This window comes from Larus michahellis, chromosome 5 (genome assembly GCF_964199755.1).
Source record: "Larus michahellis chromosome 5, bLarMic1.1, whole genome shotgun sequence".
NCBI lineage: Eukaryota > Metazoa > Chordata > Aves > Charadriiformes > Laridae > Larus > Larus michahellis.
In genome coordinates this window covers 20,660,536-20,681,571 of record NC_133900.1, presented here as the reverse complement: position 1 = coordinate 20,681,571, position 21,036 = coordinate 20,660,536, and the positions used below count along the sequence as shown (strand labels likewise).

The 21,036-nt window shown below is 40.4% G+C and overlaps 2 protein-coding genes across 8 annotated transcripts in view; one reads left to right on the top strand and one right to left on the bottom strand.

Moving 5' to 3' along the window:
- SCLT1 (sodium channel and clathrin linker 1) overlaps positions 1 to 12,163 on the bottom strand; it is a 49,476-nt gene extending 37,313 nt beyond the window's left edge. For all 4 annotated transcript variants that reach the window (XR_012587282.1, XR_012587283.1, XM_074589052.1 and 1 more), the window contains exons 1-7: positions 11,978 to 12,163; positions 8,819 to 8,886; positions 8,053 to 8,105; positions 7,129 to 7,198; positions 2,261 to 2,316; positions 1,752 to 1,884; positions 860 to 982 (exon numbers count right to left, since the gene is read on the bottom strand). Coding sequence is in view for 2 of the 4 variants with exons in the window: in XM_074589052.1 (XP_074445153.1) it covers positions 860 to 982; positions 1,752 to 1,884; positions 2,261 to 2,316; positions 7,129 to 7,198; positions 8,053 to 8,105; positions 8,819 to 8,886; positions 11,978 to 12,011 (537 nt within the window). In the remaining 2 variants the exon portion in view is untranslated. The remainder of the gene's footprint in view (positions 1 to 859; positions 983 to 1,751; positions 1,885 to 2,260; positions 2,317 to 7,128; positions 7,199 to 8,052; positions 8,106 to 8,818; positions 8,887 to 11,977) is intronic.
- On the top strand, positions 5,683 to 20,654 carry C5H4orf33 (chromosome 5 C4orf33 homolog). Of its 4 annotated transcripts, none has more exons than XM_074589055.1 (7): positions 12,112 to 12,153; positions 12,802 to 12,836; positions 14,166 to 14,359; positions 15,531 to 15,591; positions 15,784 to 15,835; positions 15,948 to 16,147; positions 17,815 to 20,648. In XM_074589055.1, the coding sequence occupies exons 3-7, from the start codon at positions 14,173 to 14,175 to the stop codon at positions 17,912 to 17,914; spliced, it is 600 nt and encodes a 199-aa protein (XP_074445156.1). In that variant the 5' UTR covers positions 12,112 to 12,153; positions 12,802 to 12,836; positions 14,166 to 14,172; the 3' UTR covers positions 17,915 to 20,648. The 4 variants fall into 4 exon arrangements, with proteins under 4 accessions (XP_074445158.1, XP_074445156.1, XP_074445155.1 ...); XM_074589054.1 differs by lacking the exon at positions 12,112 to 12,153 and adding an exon at positions 12,206 to 12,319 and having other exon boundaries at positions 17,815 to 20,654; XM_074589057.1 differs by lacking the exons at positions 12,112 to 12,153; positions 12,802 to 12,836 and adding an exon at positions 5,683 to 5,814.
- Positions 20,655 to 21,036: the final 382 nt, after the last annotated feature.

Here is a 21,036-nt window from a genome sequence, read left to right as displayed (position 1 = left end):
TTTTTCCTGTTTCTCAGAAAAGAGCACGTTGCTGAGGAGGACTTAATACCACAAAAGAACAAAAATTAGTAAAAAAGATTTCTGTTATATAGGTGAGCTGTAACTGTGCGCACAAGTCTAGTGTACTTGAAAATGGAAAGGAAACGTCAAAAATTTCTAGCTTCTCTTCACAGACCTAGAAATTTCTGTAGTGAGGTACATAAAAGCATGAAGCTTTCTATTAGTTCTTCATACACCGAGCATCTTTATATAGCTCGTCAGAGCAAAACAGCTTTTCTGATCTAAGATTTCCTGAAAGGCCTTCCCCAGGAACAGCAGAAGAGAAGCAGGCTGCTGAACACAAGCTAGCATCAGAAGAATCCCAGTGAACTTGAACAGGAAATGAAGACTACTTTTCACACTATCCCGCTGTGATCTTACAAACAAAATTCGGAATTCAAACAAACAAAATTCGGAATTCAAACACAGGAGAAAACATGAAAGACTTCCACCTTCAAATTCAGAAATCTTTGGCAGCTTTTTCAGTTGTTGAACTCTACTGAAGATTTCCAACCACAAAATTCAAACACATGATTACTTATATGCATGTACATATATATGCATGAAGACTCAGACTCAGTGCATGCCCCAAGTTCCTGCCCATATATTTGAAATAAGGAACTTTTCCAATTCTAACAGTGCATTTAGCTGATGAATCAGTAATAACATCCGACCACTTTTTTTTTTTAGATGACTATTATGGAAAATAATTAACAGCACTAGTAGAACCCCCCCACTTCAGTTTGACTACACACAGACCCAGAATTTCTACAGTATAGAAAGACATTCCAAAATTAACAAAAACATAAGTAAAAATTACTTTCTGCTTTTGCCTTTCAGCCACGTGAATCTGTGTTTCAGTCATACGTTCCTGGTACTGCTGCTGGAGTCGATCATGCTCCTGTAATACAGTCTGCCAGAGCTCAATTGCTTGTTCTTTTTCCTGTTACAGAACAATGGTTTGTATAAAATATTCTATTATAGTACATTTACCTTCATCTATCATTCTCTAAAACTAAGAGGTCTTAACTTCTATTTTGAAGAAATGCCATTTTCTGTACTTTTCTCTGCACGCATTACAACTACACAGACAAAACACCAAATTCAGATGCAGAAAAACAGAAACTTCCAACTACAAGTGAACTGCAAGTTTCCCAGATATTTTTTTTTTCAGCTCAAACTTTTACAGGTATTTACTGTAGGCCTACAGTATATATAATATAACACCAAAATTCAACTGTCAATTTAACTATACCTTAATCAAACGCAACAGGATTGATACCTTATTTTAATAAGGTCAAAAAAATTTGCTTATCTTTTCAGATTTAAATATTATTTTCTATACCCCATATATACTTGTGTCCTCATATCGCATTACAATGTTTTCTATTAAAATGACAAGCTACTACAAAAACTTGAATTGAACAAAGTAATTAATTTCCTGGTCAGGAATTCAGTATAAAGGTCAAGTCAACTAGGTAAAATTACAGGCGCAAATTAATATTAAAAACTTCTTATATGGATCTAGGAAAGAAGTTCCTTCACATCTTTAAGTTGAAAGTCTAAGTACTTGTTTCGTTAGCTACAGAAAGTTAAGAGGGCTCAGGAACTCTGAACAAATGAATTCTGAACCAAGAAATAAAACAGCTTCCCTTAATCTGCCAGAGCACAAGAAGAGAAATAAAACAGTACAAACGTTTCATCTCACACACTTGATTCGTCAGTTGTAGTTGTTCTTGAAGGTTTCTCACTATGTCTTCATCTGCAGGAATATCAGTTCCCAAAGGCATGTAAGGAAGAGCCTCCAGTTGCTTCTCAAGAGCCTCTTTCAACTCTGCATGCAGCCTGAAATTAAAAGAGCTAAGTTCAGCAGAGTATTTAACAGGGATTTTTTTTTTTAACAACTGAAGTATACTGTACCTTCAATATGTACATACTATTTACTTCTAAGTCATATTTAAATCTATTAAGTTGTTTTCTATAAACACAACAGACAGTTTGAAATAGTTTAATATCTAGTTCTTTTAAAGATATGGTTAAATCTCCTAAACCAGGTGCTGTAATTTATGTTAAGGACTTAAAGACTGTAAGGTCATGCGAATTAAATCTTCAACTATTAAGTAGATCCAAGAGATTTCAAGGTTCTAGAAAAAAACACAACTTTTTAAGGTTTAGAAATCATAAAAAACAGCAGTAGTAACAGGGCAGTGCAATTATTTACCTTTCATTTTCCTTGGTGACTTCTTCAAATTTTTGTCTCATCTTGCTCATTTGTGCCTAATACAAAAACATGACAGAGTAAGCACTCATTTAAGTGACACAACCTTTGGTAATTCTTTCACCTTTTAATTCTGAGTGATAATGTAAAAGATGGACAATTTAATTCAGCATAATACAGTAAATGAAAGTCACTTTCTTTCCTAAGGAAAATCACAGGATGCCACTTAAATTTAACAGCTGTGAAGTCCTGTTATACCAAAGTGTTCAGAAGTTATTATAAGCATTAAACTTACCTTTTGGAATTCTTATAGCTCTTACAGATTAATTCTTAATTAACTCAAGTTCTTTTACGGATACAGTGGATAACTCTCATCATTTATGCAGTAAGCATTTGAGAAAAGAGTTTAGGAATTAACTGAGAAGAAACTTGAGTTACATGAGTCAAATGGACTGTTTTATTAACTAAATACTGCAAGAAACCCATAGTGCTTCTATTGCCTTCTGAAATCGACCAAGCTTGAAGGCTGTATTTGCAGAATCTTTATGATGGACAGATCAAAGAAATTAAATGCATTAAAGCAAAACCAGAGTATAACATCTGCCTGTAGATCACAAGCAAAAATTGCCTTCTATATGATACAGGTTTTAATTATTAAACATATCACCTTGCTTTTTGGTGCTCATATGAAGCATTAAAAAGTTTCATTTTTCTGTGGTTAAAAGGAGGACAGTCCCCCTCCATCTCAGCCTCCATGATAATAAACACTTAAAGAATTATTTGAATCCGAAGAGTTATTAAGAATGAAGAAGGCTGGGTATATCTACACTTGCAGGACTTAGCTGGACTGCATGGCCAAGATCAGACCTGTAAGGAAAGAGGGAAACAGCTGCCTCATCTGAATGTCACTTAGGAAAATACCTGCAATCCTATCAAACACGTAGAGAAACAAAACATGCATTTTTCATTTCACAATATTACTTCTCCAAGCGCACAGTAATCTGTGCAATTCAGACAATCAGGAACTCACCAGGCAGAAGGAGGGGAACTAGGAGAGGATGGGGGGGAATGGAAGCAGGTACCTGCTCGGAAGAGCAGGAGAGCCCCCTCCAGACCCCCCATGCCCCCCCAGGTGCCCATACAGAACAGATATGGGCCTCTGGAGGTAGATGATGAGGGAACTAAGGATGCTGATAAAGCCCCATTCAGGGAGTTGCCAAAGCAGCCAGCTCCACGCATTAAGACTGCTTCTGTGAAGAGCAGGAGGAGGGCAATAGTCATAGGGGGGTCCATTCTGAGGGGAACTGAGGGTCCCATATGCAGGCCAGACCCTTCCCACAGGGTGGTCTGCTGCCTCCCTGGGGCCCGTGTTAGGGATATAGCCAGGAAGCTTCCTGGCTTGATACGGCCCTCAGATTATTACCCTCTTTTGATCTTACAGGCAGACAGTGATGGGCTAGAGAGTATAAGTCTGAGGGCAATGAAGAAAGATTTCAGGGCCTTGGGACGGCTTGTCAAGGGTTGGGGAGCACAAATTGTGTTCTCCTCTGCCCTTCCAGTTCTGGGGACTGATGAAAGGGTGAACAAGAAAATCGGATGGATCAACACCTGGCTCCAAAACTGGTGCTACGAGCAGGGCTTTGGGTTCAGTGATCATAGTTTGATCTGCAGGACACCGGGCCTGCTCGCTAAGAATGGGAAAACCCCATCCCAAAAAGGGGAAAAGGGTACTAGGCCAAGAGTTAGCAAGGCTCATGGACAGGGCTTTAAACTAGAATCGAAGCAGGAAGGGGATAAAACCAGGCCCACTAGTAATGAGCCTGGGGATAAAGGGCCAAGGATGGGGGCGAAATCGGTAGTCCAGCTCAAGTGCATCTACACAAATGCACGTAGCATGGGCAACAAATGGGATGAGCTGGAAGCCATTGCGCAGCAGGACAGCTATGACGTAGCTGCCATCACAGAAACGTGGTGGGATGACTGTCACGACTGGAATGCTGTGATGAATGGCTATAAGCTCTTCAGAAGGGACAAGCAAGAAAGGAGAGGTGGGGGTGTGGCTCCGTACATTAGGGAATGTTTTGATTGTATAGAGCTAGATTCCAGTGACGATAAAGTCGAATGTTTATGGGTAAGGTTGAAGGGGAAGGGAAATATGGGAGATGTTGTGCTGGGAGTATGCTATAGACAACCCGACCAGGATGAGGACACAGATGAAGTATTCTATAAGCGGCTGGCTGAAATCTCGCAATCGCCAGCCCTTGTTCTGGTTGGGGACTTCAACCTGCCGGGTATCTGCTGGAAATATAACACAGCAGAGAGCAGGCAGGCTAGGAGGTTCCTTGAGTGCATAGAAGATAACTTCCTGACACAACTGGTAGGTGAGCCTACCAGGGGAAGTGCCTTGCTAGACCTACTGTTCACAAACAGAGAAGGACTCGTGGGAGATGTGGTCGGAGGTTGCCTTGGGTTTAGTGATCATGAAATGGCCAAGTCTTCAATTCGTAGCGATGTAAGGAGAGAGGTTAGCAAAACCTGGGACTTCCGGAGGGTGGCCTTTGGCTTGTTCAGGACACTGGTTGAGAGAGTCCCTTGGGAGACAGTCCTGAAGGGCAAAGGGGTCCAGGAAGGCTGGACGCTCTTCAAGAAGGAAATCTTAAAGGCCCAGGAGCAGGCTGTCCCTAAGTCTAAAGGGCAGGCAGAATGGCCAGTCTGGATGAATAAGGAACTTCTGATGGAACTTAGGAATAAAAGGAGGGTTTACCACCTTTGGAAGAAGGGACAGGCAACTCAGGAGGAGTACAGAGATCTCATTAGGTTATACAGAGCGAAAATTAGGGAGGCAAAAGCCCAGCTGGAGCTCAACTTGGGCACTAACATTAAGGACAACAAAAAAAGCTTTTATAAATACATCAACAAAAAGAGAGCCAGGGAGAATCTCCATCCCTTACTGGATGCGGGGGGGAAAGTTGCAACTAAAGACAAGGGGAAGGCTGAGATACTTAATGCCTTCTTTGCCTCCATCTTCAATAGTCAGACCAGCTATCCCCAGGGTGCTCAGCCTCCTGAGCTGGAAGATATGGATGGAGAGCAGAACAACCCACCCATAATCCAGGAGGAAGCAGTCAGTGATCTGCTTCTGCACCTAGAGGTAAGTAAGTCTATGGGGCTGGACAGGATTCACCCAAGCGTACTCAGGGAGCTGGCGGGAGAGCTCACCAAGCCTTTCTCCATCATTTATCAACAGTCTCGGTCAACAGGGCAGGTACCAGACAACTGGAGGGTGGCTAATGTGACGCCCATCTACAAGAAGGGTCGGAAGGAAGATCCGGGAAACTACAGGCCTGTCAGCCTGACCTCGGTACCAGGAAAGATCATAGAGAGGATCATCTTGAGCAAGCTCTCACAGCAAATGCAGGGCGGCCAAGGGATCAGGGCCAGCCAGCATGGGTTTAGGAAAGGGAGGTCCTGCTTAACCAACCTGATCTCTTTCTATGACCATGTGACCCACCTTCTGGATGCGGGGAAGGCTGTGGACGTTGTCTATCTGGACTTTGGTAAGGCCTTTGACACCGTCCCCCACAGCATTCTCCTGGAGAAGCTGGTGAATCATGGCATAGACAAGTGTACTCTTCGCTAGGTTAAAAACTGGCTGGATGGCTGTGCCCAGAGAGTTGTGATTAATGGGGTGAAACCCTCTTGGCAGGCGGTCACTAGTGGTGTCCCTCAGGGCTCAGTTTTGGGGCCGGATTTGTTTAATATCTTTATCACTGATCTGGATGAGGGGATTGAGTGCACCCTCAGTAAGTTTGCAGATGACACCAAACTAGGTGGGAGCGTTGATCTGCTTGAGGGTAGGAAGGCTCTACAGAGGGACCTGGACAGGCTGGATCGATGGGCCAAGGCCAACTGTATGAGGTTTAAGAAGGCCAAGTGCCGGGTCCTGCATTTCGGTCACAACAACCCCAAGCAACGCTACAGGCTTGGGGAAGAGTGGCTGGAAAGCTGCCCAGCAGAAAAGGACCTGGGGGTGCTGGCGGACGGCCAGCTTAACATGAGCCAGCAGTGTGCCCAGGTGGCCAAGGCGGCCAACAGCATTCTGGCTTGTATCAGGAATAGCGTGGCCAGCAGGAGCAGGGAAGTGATCGCGCCTCTGTACTCGGCACTGGTGAGGCCTCACCTCGAGTACTGTGTTCAGTTCTGGGCCCCGCTGTACAAGAGGGACATTGAGGTGCTGGAGCGTGTCCAGAGGAGAGCTACCAGGCTGGTGAGGGGTCTGGAGCCCAGGTCATACAAGGAGAGGCTGAGGGAGCTGGGCATGTTTAGCTTGGAGAAGAGGAGGCTGAGGGGAGACCTCATTGCCCTCTACAACTGCCTGAAAGGAGGTTGCAGAGAGGTGGGTGTTGGCCTCTTCTCCCAAGTGAATAATGACAGGACCAGAGGAAACGGTCTGAAGTTGTGGCAGGGGAGGTTTAGATTAGGTATTAGGAAGAATTACTTTACTGAAAGAGTGGTCAGGCACTGGAACAGCCTGCCCAGGGAGGTGGGTTGAGTCACCATCCCTAGAGGTGTTTAAGAAAGGTCTAGATGGGGCACTTCAGGGCATGCTCTAGTGGCAGAGATTGTAGGTTGTTTGGTTGGACTCGATGATCTCAAAGGTCCTTTCCAACCATGAAGATTCTATGATTCTATGAATATCCCAACCTTTCCACAGAAAGCTCTCCGTTCCTCCATTTGAGGCAGACTGCAGTCCAGCAAGTCTGCGAAGCAAAGAGCCGGCATACTTTCCTTTATTGACAAAAACTCATGGCCTAGATACTAATACTATAAAATACTAAGAATATAGTCTGAAACGTTAGGAACCTCCATACCTGATAAAGCTGCTGCTGTTCTCTCATTTCTTCCAAGTGTTTATCATACTGCGCGATTAGAGTTGACAACCTAAAAAGTTGAAAAACATGCTTAGAGTAAATTTGTAAATGCCAAAACATTGTTCTGATAATTAACTAGTTTTAAAGAATTCTTAATCTAGAGAACAGAAGAAACAGTCACTTTTTCTTCATTTCCAAGCTCGACATTCACCAGAATCAAATGAACAAATTTAATTATTACTTTTAAAGTATGATCATTAACAGCAGTTTTCCTGTATAACAAAACTAGAACGTGGGACATTATAAATGAGCATTAATATAACATTAATATTGCATACATAGGATCCCAAATGATTAAAAACTAAACTTTGTTACGCCTTTCACATGGAATAGTAAAGTGGCCTATAAGACAATGTAAAATAATATAGTTCTACTTATATAGCTTTTCCTACCTAATATTTTTGTAATTGATAGTAATTCTCTGAAAATTCTGTATTAGTCTAGAGCCTTAAAAGCTAACAAGAAATGACAGGCTATTTTTATAACAGGAAATGACAATGATTATTAAACAATTTACTAATAGGCAACTGTTAGTTGAAGACAGTGAAACAGGCAAGATCAGTACAATCTTACCTGCACTTTTGTTTCTTATCTTAAAATTTAGACCAGAGAATTCCTTCATTCATCTCTCATCCTTTGTTTTACAGATTATGGAAGAAAAGTCATATATTTAATTTACTGAATAAACAGAATAATATCTAAAAACAACCGCTACAGGAACACTTTTACAGACTCCACTCAAGTTCTCAGAGCTGCGAACACATGTAAGACCAGGTTCACCTGGATATTTACACTTTTAAAAGCACGTGACAATTTTGTTTGAATACTTTGTAGTATTCCCACTTATCACTTGGAACCAGTTACCTTTGGTCCGTCATCCTGGATCCTGATATGCCATCACCACCAGGGGCATTTTTCTGTAATGAAATACTTTACAGATTAGAACTTGCACTTGACTGCATGCAGTTTTAAATCTTTGTATGAAACCCAAAGCTGTTGTTCTGCTTGTACTGTAACCATACACAATACCCCACATGATCATTTTCAAGTTTATGTTCAAAAATCCTCAAGCGCTGGCCCAATTTAAAAAAAGTATCTTTCTTTTTTTATTATTTTTCTGGAGATGCTCTGACAGAAAGCATAATTGCATCTGAGGGGGAATCATCTCACTCTTAAAAGAACAATCATAAGTTTCTGTAAGTGCTAAGTTCACTTCCGTGCACCTCAGCATCGAGAAAGTGCTGATGCCCTAGTTTCTGCATGCTTTCAGACAGCCTCATAGTACCCAGCACAAAAAGTTATCTCAACATGAGACCAATCTCTTAGAAAAGCAAAGTCTGTAGAAGTGAAAAAGTCCACTAAAGTAGAAATCAAGCATTCTCTCAGGCATATGTTCTCCTGCAGACGACAAACTTTTGAAAATGCACCAAAAATACCAGAATTCACCGTAACGACAGTTTTATTCTGCTGTTGCTGCTTGGAAAAACAACAAGCAACTCTAGAGTTGTGTGATGGACCCAAAGCAAGACCAGGCCACACTGAAGTAGGCTGTGCTCTACGTCTGCAAAGACGTTTGTCACAAAAACTCATCACAAAAATTCTTACTACTTCCATCCCTGAGTTCACATACCTGCTCATCAGTAGCTCTTAAAATCTCGTCTGTTTCGTACTGTCCAAGTGCCACATTTAGCCTCTGATCTGAAAAATACGAAGTTTGAGAATCAGTTACATGTGCCATTATCTACATAAACTTGACTGGCAGTCAGAAATATGTTTAACAGTGTAGTGCTCTGAGGGCACACAATGTGTTTCATAAAATTCTTCTATTTAGCATCATTATTTTAATGAAAACAGGACTTGGAAAAGCCTACAAAGACCATGTAATAATAGTGAACTGCTTTTCTTTCATATTCATTCTGTTTTCTTTTAGAAATTAAAAAAAATTAAGTTTCTGCCTAGAAAACCCACAAACACATAAACATCTTAATGATTCACGAGGTCTAAGTGCAACAAATCACACTATGTGTCCAATTCAATTAGCTGGATGTTTGACAATTAACCTATTATTGGGAACTCAACCCTGCAGTTGTCAACAAACTTTCAACAAACTTAGGTCAAGAGAGCTTCACTGAGAAATGGATCTGAGCACTCAAGCATATCCAGAAGAAACCCAAACATGAATTACGAAATGCAGTCTGTCAGTATCCGCTTTTTCTGAAAGAAGCAAAGCATAGTGAGTAATGATATTTCACACTGCTGAGCTGGGAACATCATCTAACTTTAGCTATTGGGATTTCAGAGACTACTTGTACTACAAATGGAAGAACCAGCAGAAGGCTGGAAGAGAGAAATAACTCTCTTCTTTCCAAGCTCCTTCCACTTGTTCACGGAGCATTCTTTGATCTAACAAAAATGTAGCATAACCAGCTAGTAAAAAGAAGTGATTATCCTGCTGTATTCAGCATTGGTGCAACCTCGCCTCCAGTACTGCGTGCAGTTCTGGGTCTCACTGTTTAAGAAGGATGTGAAGGTCCTTTTATGTGTCCAGAGGAAGGCAACAGAGCTGGTGAAAGAGCTGGAAGGAATGTCATATGAGGAGCAGCTAAGGACTTGGTTTGTCTAGTCTGGAGAAAAAGAGGCTGAGGGGCAACCTCATTGTTCTCTACAGCTTCCTGAGCAGGGGAAGTGGAGAGGGAGGCGCTGAGCTCTTCTCCCTGGTATCCAGTGACAGGATGTGTGGGAATGGTTTAAGCATTTCTTTACTAAGCATGGTCAAACACTGGAGCAGGCTTCCTAGAGAGGCAATCAATGCCCCAAGCCTGTCAGTATTAAGAGGTATTTTGACAGTGCCTTTAATAACATGCTTTAACTTTTGGCTGGTCCTGAATTGGTCAGGCAGTTGGACTTGATGATCATTGTGGGTCCCTTCCAACCGAAAAATTCTATGCTATTTTATAAGTATCCCAGTGACACCTTTGTGACTGGAACAGGTAAGGGGGAAGAAAAAGAAAGTCAGGAAGGTAATGCATACATTTAGATTTAAAACAACTTCATGCCTATTTTTCTTGATACACATGCCACGGTTCTTTTTCTGCTTCTAATCTTCTAAAGGAGAATATAGGAAAAAGACAGAGGGGATAGAAAGGAGGTAATAGTAAAAAGATGCCAAGGAACAGGAAGGGCAAAGTGGCTGCCCTCACCAGCCAAAGCAATGTGCAAACATAAGAGGCCATAGGAGCAAAATGGGACAAATCTTAAAAGACCCCTTACAGAGGTGCTCACCTTCAACAGTGAATCATTAAATACATTCTGATAAAAGTTCTACATATTTAGTAGCTTATCACAAAAATATGGAATGGAATGGATGAATTATTATTTGTAGGGTTGGCTGCCGATACTGCAAAAAGCATTCAGGTAAAACTCAATTTGTAACTGATCAGTGCCAGAGACTAGCATTTCATTCTAAGAAGCTTCTTTACAGCTACATATTTAACACAGCAAATATTTATTCTGCAAAGCTAAATATAGTAGTGCTTAGAGAATCTCTTTTTATGTGTATTACACACATTCGGCATTTTAGAACTTTGATTTCACATTCATGAAACAAGAGAAACATCAATCCATATATCAGACTTACAGCAGGCCTCAAGTAACTTATGTCTAAGCTGGCAAGCAAGCCAACTTCAAATTTGTCTTTTGGCACCTTTCAAAACGTATGAAGTTTTTTTAAAGAGACAATTAAACTCCTTGATAGAAAAGGGAACTCTTACCACTTCACAGTGAATGTAGTCTGAGCTCTATTTAGAGCCTAAAGATTTATAAAATAAGAAGCTACACCCAGGCAAACTAAACATGTATGAAAAAATGAAATACCAATACTTCAAAATCCATGATTTGTTCACATCACAGTATAACAAATGTTCATGCAAAGCTCGATAAAGATATGGGCTTTTGAGCCATGATTCCGTTGGCTCAAACAGAAGCTTTTCTGCTACTAAGGTCCTCAGAATGAAGAGCTGGTCTTTCACCTTGGGCCACCCACAGCTGTCATATAAAGTTTAGTATCAACCGAGACTTTGATTTTTGAGTGAAGCACAGCCATAGCATTTCATGCACTGTGATCTTGTCACACTACCTGCCATGGTATCAAGTTTTCCCGCAACACTAATTAGCGACAGGGACAGTAACTTTCTTGGGACAACACCAACCCATTCCCTATTCATAGGGATATAAACTGTGCAGAAGCAAATTTTGCTGGTAAGTAATTAAAGTGTACTCTGATTCAGTCATATTAAGCTTACATTAAAATTATCACAATTGGAACAAAGACTACTTAATTAAAAGCACCAATTTTAGTCTGCAAAGCAAATTTTATGAGTAACTGACAAGACAGCTTTTTTGGCTTCCAGGTGTAAGCCAAGCGTAGGAAATGCAGTTGTTTATTAACTAAAGAGGCATTATGACAAAAATGCACGTGTTTCTGGCTATAACCCTCATTAGTAGCTTTTAATTATTAGTCTCCAAGGTAACCAAAAAACAGTTTTGATGCTGTTACTGCAGCAGTTGTCAACAGAAACACTAGAAGAGCTACAGAATACAAATCTTCGTTGCTACAACCACAGGCAAGAGGGTTTCCACCCTCTGTGGGAGCTGACCCCAGCTCCCCAGAGGCAGCGTCCAGGCCTCGGCTCCACCGCTCCCTCCATCACACAGCCCCGGGGCAGCACTCCGCCCAACCCGGCCATACGTGGCTGGCGAGCGGGCAGCCCACCCCTCGCGGAGACCTCACCTGGCTCTCCCCCGCTGCCGAGCTCAGTGGCCATATTTCCAGCGGAAAGCTTCACCGCCCCACGGAGAGCTACGCCTCGGGAAAGCCCACAAAAAGCCCGGGGAGCGGCCGGTAAGTTCGGCCGCCCGCAGCCTCTCAGCAACCGGCGCGGGACCCAACGGCGCCCCGGTCACGCGGTAGCGCAGCGGCGGGAGGGAGGGGCGGAGTGGGGCGCGTGCGCATGGGCATGGGCGGCGGGGCTCGGCTGGGCTCTGTGAGGCGGCGGCGGCGGCGGCGGGGAGGGAGCGGGAGGTTCTCGAGCTGCCGGGGAGCCGAGTTTCCTTTCAGAGTTGCGGTGGAGGTGTAAGAAATCCCTCGTTAAACTTCTGTGAGGAACTTCTGGGTTAACGATAGGTGGTTACGCGTTAAATTTCTCTTCAGGAAGTGCCGCCGCTGCTGATAGTGGCTGGAGTAGCAGAGGGGTAACCGAAACCAGGAACAGTTTCCAGCCCTCTGAAATTAAATCTTTACAAGTAAAAGCTGCCGCCTCTTACGCGGTTTCCAGCTTTCCCCCTGTCCTCTTGGAGCAATTAAGAAAAACAGCAGTCTAATTACTTCCTCCTTGTTTTTTGTCCTCGTTAGCAGCGTTATCTCGTAAACCCCTTCGCGAGGGAGAGACGTGAGGTGATGAGGGGGGTGGCTTTCTCCTTGCTGGTGGGGTCTGAGGGTGTTAGCCGGCTGCTGTCAGCTGCGTAGCTTGAGGCCATGCAGTCCGAGTGCTTTTAAACAGCTGAGAAAGTACTTGCTGTAAAACTCTTTAATTTAGCATTTGCTTCTCTTTACAGTGTATTAACAGCTGGCTGAGGTGTAGTGTTAAAAGGTAATGAAAGGCTTCCTCTTGCTGTTTTAATTTACTTTTAGACCATTGCTATGTATTGCTGGTTTTATTATAGTTGAAATGCATGCTAATAACCAGCTTACCTAAGTCTATGTAATGTAATAAAGTTTGTATCAAGGGCTGTTAACTGGGGAAATCTTGCATTTGCTGTCCTGTAAGTTGAGCAACCTTAGCACTAGGCAGACCTCTAATGAAAGCTAGAGGTTTGCAGTTTTCCTTATTACTTTATTTATTTTTAAAATTTCATGGTTTTCTGTTCAAGAGCAATACTGGTATGTGTAGTCATAAGAGCAAGGCTATGGCATATAGGGAAGTGTGATGCACGTGGTTACATCCTGTTTCATGTATTACACCTGCAGAATGTGGTAAGTTGTGCTTACCTTTCTGTGAGCTCCAAGAAAATGGGGATCTGTGTAGAGATGAAATAACCCCATTTAGTGTTCCCCACTGATGGAAACATGGTTACAGCAGCTACTGAGCTAGCACCTCTCTGGTCATAGGACTTAACAGCATGTGAGTAATTCTCAGTCAGGCTATGTACTGCCAGTTCCCTCCTTGTATGGATAGGAGATGTGTAAGGTAACAAATCAAGGATCATTCTTATGGAAATGGAAAAGAACTCATAATACTGAGGAGGGGAGGCGTCAGGGGCCGTAAACTTTTTGGAAACTGGGCTCCACTGGTTCTTTTGTTTATCAAATAGGTTAAGGCTATTCTTAAGGTTTGTACAGTTATTTCTAAGTAATGGCAGCTGTTGGAGTGCAGGATTCTCTGTTCCTGCTACTCTGCAAGCATTCAGTGTGTTTAACAAGATGGGCTTGCAGTTTTCCGTGAAATCCTGTAGTTCGTCTCATTTACAATGACCACAAAGGAAAGCTGTAGTTCATTATTTCATTTTTTTGCATCTTGGATTCATGAAAGGTTTTTCTCAATCTATTTTTCTCATGGTACCAAATCATGTAAGATCATGTAGTGGAGACTTTGTTCTGTTCATCTCTTGTCTTGATAAATATTTCTGATGGTTTTGGAAGGTGTTTATTTAGGTACGTAGTTGAAATGCCTTAACCTTGTTAAGACTTCAGAGTGATTTGTAACCATGCAGGTATAAAAATCTATGAAAAGCATTCATGTAACTGTTTATTTAGTTGCTTTATAAAAGCTGGACTATTTCAGTTCTTCTGATGTGTTAAAACATAATTTGATGATTGACTTTGTACAAAAGTATGGTTTTTTTCCTGGCCAAGCAAACAGTGTCATTGTGCTGAAATGGAATCTGAGATCTTCTCTGACAGACCCTTCTTTCTGATTTAGGTATTACATGAAGATGGAATTTACAATTGAACACACATGGGATGGTTTACCTGTGAGCCATGAGCCAGTAACAATTGTGCTGAAGTCAGACAATGCAGGACTGCTAATGGAAGTTACTGCTCCCTTCTTTAATGATCCGCCAGCACCACTTGGAGAGCCAGGGAAACCTTTTAGTAGACTGTGGGACTATGAGGGTAAGTGTAACTGTTCTGCTGGGAATATATCTGATTTGTATAGTCACTGATATTCCTCTGTAGTTAATATGCCTGGTCTTTATTTAAGAGTCCGTGCTGGTTATTTTTTCAAACTGATCTAACGGTTGTGAGTGTATGATATCTAATTCAATTTGGTTTCTTTGGTCACATTACTGCTTTTAAATCTGAAGTGTAAAGTAAAAATTTTCCTTTCTGTTACATCCCAAGCAGTCTGTGAAGGAATAATGGGAAAGAATTTAGTTGTAATCACTGCCTTACCCTTAAACAGCTCCTTAAGTAACTATAAGCCTCATGCTATATTCAGCTGAAAACTACCCCAAACCGTATCAAGAGTGATGCTCTTTTTCTAGGTGGTGAATTGATTTTCATCACTAACACTGCTGACCATAAGGTGAGTCGTTGTTTTGAAGTAGTGCAACAATACAAATGACTGGGAAAAGAGGCAAATATGTTATGTCACTCGGTGGCCACAAAGAAATGCAGTCCAATGAGCTGGATTGATTTCAGGAATGATTGAGGTTGACGCTTCCTGATCCTGTCAATAGTATCGGCCCTCAGACTCAGTTTCTGGGTTACTGATATAACCTGTGGAATAACAGAGGCTTGACATACTTGAATGTCAAAATAATTTTGTGGCATAAATATGAATGCATTTGCAATAGGTAAGTAGAAGTGAAATCCTAAAGGTAGGTTCTACTTTTGCTTTAAGAAGTAGAGAGCAATAGCTAAAATATGTCTATTTTAAAATAATCACTCTTCCAAAGCCTATTTGAGGAATCAGAATGCTTTTCTTACTCCATGGACAGCTAACATGAGGTAGTAGACTTGCCATATTCTTTTGCTCCTTCAAGAGGAGTGTTTCCAAAGCTGTAATTGGTAAAGTAAATAAAATTAGTACGGTGCTTTATAAAGGTCATTATGATGATAGGCGTTAAAAATAAAAACTCTTGAAGCTACAATTATGGCACAACATTTCAACTAGTTAGGAAGCTGTCAGTAGAATGTGCATAGCTAGTCAAGCTCTGGCATGGCACAGGCCAAAAATCATGAGAACATAATTGTTTTATGAAATGTTATATGAAGGTCTCAGGATATTACAAAATAGTTAATATAAAATACTGACAGCATCGTGGTTTGTTTTTTTTTTCAGTTGTGGAAGCATTTTTCCTGAGTGACAGAACTGAACACTATTTAGAAGTTGAACTTTGTCCGTAAGTACAGCACTCTGAAAAAGTCACAAATGTTAATTTGCATTTCCAGTTCTAATGCTTGTAAGATATATGTATGAGGAAGACTGGGTACAGAAATTCTTCCAATGTGGGGAATGTACGTATTTATGGCAAAACAGTATACTAATAACTTGGCATCATTTTAAGAAAATTGTGCTCTGCTTTTTTTGACAGCCATGGACAACACTTGGTGCTGCTGCTTTCTGGCAAAAGAAGAGTATGGGAAGTAAGCGGTCAAGTACATTCAAATGTACAGAAAAACTATTTGGTTTTAGGTACCTGTTGCCTGATTGGAAGATGACGTTATCTCTTTTTTTTTTTTTTTCTTCCTTTAACAGGAAGAACTTCCTTTAGAGTTTGAGGTGACCAGAATGAAAACTAAATGGGAGGGTAAAGCCCATCTTCCTTGGAGTTATTTTCCACCATCCACTAACAAGTTCAATGCATTTGCAATTCATGGCTCAGGAGAAGACAGAAAATATGAAGCTCTTTATCCTGTGCCTCGACATGAACTACAGGAAGGACAGAAACCAGATTTGTAAGCATAAAATTAGCTCTTTTGTAATATAGTTGCACTATTCTTGGAATACTTGAAAAAGCTGATCTGGTTTTCAGACTGAATGCCACTAGTATTTTAATTATACTGCTTAACCCCAGATCCATTGGCACTGTACTTTGTATAAAGCACTGTGGCAGATAGCTGTAATTAGTGCTTGATTTCTATGTTGTCCCCTAGGTGCATAGAAAATGATGCATTCAACACCATTGGCATCTGTTTTATCACATTCCTCAGCTAAATTATAGATAGGTCGTTCTACTTTTTCCTTGCCTCCACCACCTCCTGAAGTGCTGTTTAGTGTTAATTTCACCAGATATGTTTCCAGTAAATCTCTTTTGTGTCTTCCCTACCGTTCTAAACAACCTCACCTCTACAGATGGTTCCACGTTATGGAAAAATTTGAAAAGGCAAATTAAACTGAAAAGGATAATAAAAGGATACCCAGTATCAAGAGAAAAACTAGAGTACCTTGATTTTTAAATTGTGTGTTGCACCTGTTTATTTTCTTTGACTGTGAGGCTGAGATGATTTGAAAGAAAACCTGCTACTTCTGGGCATTTTGTATAAATGACCTAGCTCTAGAGGGTACACTGTAGCTTTTATGCAAACTTGTTACTCAACATACAATGACAGCCAGATGAGGTAAATTTTAGATAAGTTACTCTTTATTTGCCTTTATTTAAGAAAAACTTAGCTTCTATAACTGTTCATTTAAAAAAAAAATTTCTAACCTATTGCTAATAAAATACGTTCTCTTTACCAGTGTTCTGTAAGAAATAGATAATCTTAATTTTCTGTAGTAAACTGGAGAATGCCTGTAATATTTTTCAGGAAGGGATTCTTTCTATTCTTTCTATAGTACCACTTCCAAAAAACCCTTTGGCTTTCTCAGACATTGGTAGCAGATGCAATTATGTGAAGAGGTTGCTCCTCGCTACTTTCATTGCTCTTAGTTTGTCTTTGCTCTTACAAATTACTTCCTAATAAGAGAATTCCATTTACTTTGTTAAATGATTAGTGTAGTGTCAGATGTTCTATCTACTGTTTGGCAGTTGTTTAATGTAAGTATTAATTAGCAGTTGGCTTCAGTGTCTTCCTTCTATGGTTTCTGTATGGTAGCCTAAAGGAGAAATTCTTAGCAAGAACTGATTTATAATGCTTAAAAGAAAACAAGACTTCTAGTATTATAGAAAAAATATGTTTACTAGCTTCATTATGCTATCCAGCCTTTCTCTTTTCTGTAAGGAAAGGATATCCCTGTGATAGAATTTTTCAATTGGTTGAGAGTTGGAATGCGGATAAGTCCTAAAGCAGGATATCACTGTGCTCTTGCTCAGAGTATGGTTCCAGGCAACGTAAGTTGAGGGAGTTTAAAAGGTGAGCGCTTCGTTAGCTTCACTTTACGCTGCGTGATACTTGCTCGTTGCTGAGGATTTTGCTCTGTATTTTCCAGTACAAGGTTTTCAGGAACATACTAGTGTTTTTTATTTATAAACTCAAGTTCTGAAAAAGAACACATGAAATGGTGGTGACGGTCTTGTCCAAGAAAATCTGAAAATAAAGATAATTAAACCTATTGGGATACTGCCTTTGATTAAGACTACAAGACTTAAAACTTTTTTTGGTTATTTCTCCTCTCTTTGCAGTCATCGCCTGGAATTTTTCAAAGATTTGAACCTGAAAGAGCTAATGGGAGAAGACTGGAAGCAGCCTGAATCAGATATATGGAAGTTTCTTCCTAATTAAATGGACTGAGGCCTACATTTTTATAGCATTAAGGTCAGATGAAGCTGTATGGAAACAACGTCTTCATTCTGAACAGAGTTTATAAATACCAGATTAGTAAGGCTTTCCTTGACACTAAAATCATTGATCGATCTTAAAATCAACTGTAAAGCATGTGGGCCGGTCGATTCTGAATGTATGAAGTTTGCAATGGTGTATGTTTCAGTTCATCTGGCGATGGAGTTTTTCATCTGTGCAAGAGATGAATCTACTCCTACCAATGAAGGAGAAAAAATGTGCTAAAATTACAGCTGTGTTTTCATAAGAGCTCTAAGCCTGACGAGGCCAGTATCTGGCTTGGAATCTTTCAGTTTCCTGTAGTTGCTACATTTCTGATGTATTTTCACTGCTACTTGTTTGTTTCTTGGCTGTTGAATGAAATTCTTATGTGCCTGAACTGAATATAGCTATCGTGTCATTTTGTGGCCCAGTACTTGCATCTCAAGATGCTGTGGAGGTATAACACTACCCTTTCCCATACCTTCCTATACTTGAGGTTTTCCCTTGCACAGTGCTGAAGGGTGAACTTAATCTGTGTTACTTTATTAGCAGACCTCTCTGCTTCAAATTCGGTGCAGAATTTCTAGTGATATTTGGGTACAGAGGATAGATTTACAAGCAGTCTCATACATTCCAGGAAAAGTTTCTGCAACAAATAATGTTTACTAAAACCTTTTGATACAGTTATGTGGCTACAAAAGCTTGTTTGTTCCAAGACCTTGTCACATCACCTTAAGGATTCAGCTCAGACATATGAGAATTTTGTTTGCATGCCAGCTAATGTTGGAAGTACTCTAATTGTGTGTGCCTATACTTTCTACATATGGGCATGAATATTTTTAACAGTACTGAGTACTGTTAGATGGTAACATCTAATCTGTAAACTCTCGCAGGATTTACAGATGAGGTGTTTCTTTTTTGTCTAGCATAGTAAGTGCTGCTTGATTGTGGCTGCTGACTTGATCCTATATAAATTAACTTAGAAAATAGGAAGCTTATCCACTAACAAGATCCTACATCTGAAAAGTATGTGACTTTAAAATCAAACTACTTCGGTTTAGTTCAGAATGAGGATTCAGAGCAAGACATGGTCCTCAGTCCTTTACTAGAAAGAGGACATCTTGCATCCTGTTGAAATGTCATCGTCACAGGGTGCAACACAGTCAGTCATGTTCTGTAGTTTTGTGAGAAGGGTTGTTTTGGGAGTGTGAGAGACAATGTCTCAATCATAATTGAGGGAGCATCTTTCAGAAGTTATGCCCTGAGGATGTGGTGTTGGGTCTCATCCTTTTGTGTAGCACTTCCTACTGAACAATTTAGAATCCTTCAAGTTCTTGGAAAGGACTGGTGTTCTTGAAGTCTAACATCCTGCTCAAAGCAGGGCTATTGTTGAAGCTAGATGAGTTTGCTTGGTGCCTTGTCTAGTTTTGAGAAAGTCCAAAGATGGCGCTTCAAAGGCTCTGGGTATACTCAACTAGTTCTGTTTTGAAAAATTATCTAATTGCCATTTCCCATGCTGCAACTTGTGTCCATTGCCTTTTGTCCTTTCTCTGTGCATGTCCAAGAAGAGTGACTTTTTCTCTATAATTACTGGTTAGGTAACTGAAGGTACTGTTAGCTCCCCATGGATTTCTTTAAATGTTGTCATTCTCAGTTTGCTTTTTGTGACTCTCGTTAGTAAGCACCTTCCACTCGGATAACACTGACAGACAACTTAAAGGTGTAACTTGGGTTGTGACTCAGAGACAGCAATGTTTCCAGGCCTTTCTTGTTTATTTAGCGCATAAATGGTTCTAAAAATCTTCCATGTAGCTTTAGACATCAAAATGCCTGTAAAATTTTGCACAAGACTGCAGTCTCTAAGTCATTGCTAAAAGAATTCTCTGTTGTCTTCTGAGCTGATGTGCAGTAATAAGCATAGTCTGATGGTTGTGTTTTCTTTGCTGTCTTTAAATTTAACTCTACCTGTAAATTCTGTCTGAGAAGAAAAGAAGATGGGAATATCCTGCCTTTGTGAAGAACATCTCAGTGTGATTAATATCTGAGATACAATTTTACTTCAGAGGTTTTATTTGGCTTTAGATTCCCTCTTTGTACTTCCAGTTTTATGGAACTATACTTTCAAATTTAAGGATATTAAGCTTCTTCAGATGCAGACTTTGGCATCTCAGTGCTCTCAGCAATCCAATTGTTTTTGCTCCCTTTTAATTAGACACTATAGATTCCTTGCTATAAAGTGCCATCTGTTGAAAATTACAAGTATTGTACATTCAATTGTTTGGCTTCTTTTCTACCTTCAATCCATGTACAGCTTTCTAAAGAATGACATCAGTTTGAAATATTGAATAATCCAATAAATGTTGATTAAAACCATCTTCTAGATACTGACATCTCAAAGCTGCTTTTGAAATTTCAGTCAAAAGCAAAAAAAAAAATAATTTCACTAAACTTGTAGACTACACTTTAAACAGTCTGTCAAAAAAGTGCGTGCAAAGGTTCAAAATGAGTTTACTGTTTTTTCTCACAAAGGTTGTTTTCATGTGATGAATGATGTTCTGTATGTAAAAGACAGTAAATCAAATTATTTATTCAGAGGCTTCATCTCGCATTCATTCCCGCTTGAAACTTCAGATTTGACTTTGGATGCAAATTATAAAGTTTGAGTGGAATAGATTACTTTCACTAAATAAATAATTTAAAGTAAAATAATTGTCTCTGCAGTACAAAATGTAATGCTTGATGCTTCTGAAAATGGGATTTATCATATAGACTTTATTCAGGGCACATGCTACTCCACACTGCTGTCAGGTAGTTCACTTGTATGTTTCTAAGCTTTAAGAGTCTGTTTGAATTGTAAGTGATGGCTTTCATCGAAGGTTTCCATATGGGTTCATGGAGTGCAGAGTTAGAACCTGGGCACTGACTTGTTTCTAAAGGTTTAAAGTTAAATTAATCCCTTAGTAGAAACTTGTAGGAGGGAGCAGGGAGTCTCTGCATCAGGCGTATGTTAGATGAAGTGTCTAGAAGGCACAGTGTCTTGGCACATAGTAGTGAATTCATAGCTCATCAATGGCCAATACAAT

Bases quoted from the DNA above. Each gene is read 5' to 3' on its own strand.
- C5H4orf33 (XM_074589054.1), top strand. From the start codon at position 14,173: ATGAAGATGGAATTTACAATTGAACACACATGGGATGGTTTACCTGTG. The intron at 14,360-15,530 runs GTAAGTGTAACT...TTTTTTTTTCAG, and splicing joins TAGACTGTGGGACTATGAGG to TTGTGGAAGCATTTTTCCTG. The intron at 15,836-15,947 runs GTAAGCGGTCAA...TTCCTTTAACAG, and splicing joins GCAAAAGAAGAGTATGGGAA to GAAGAACTTCCTTTAGAGTT.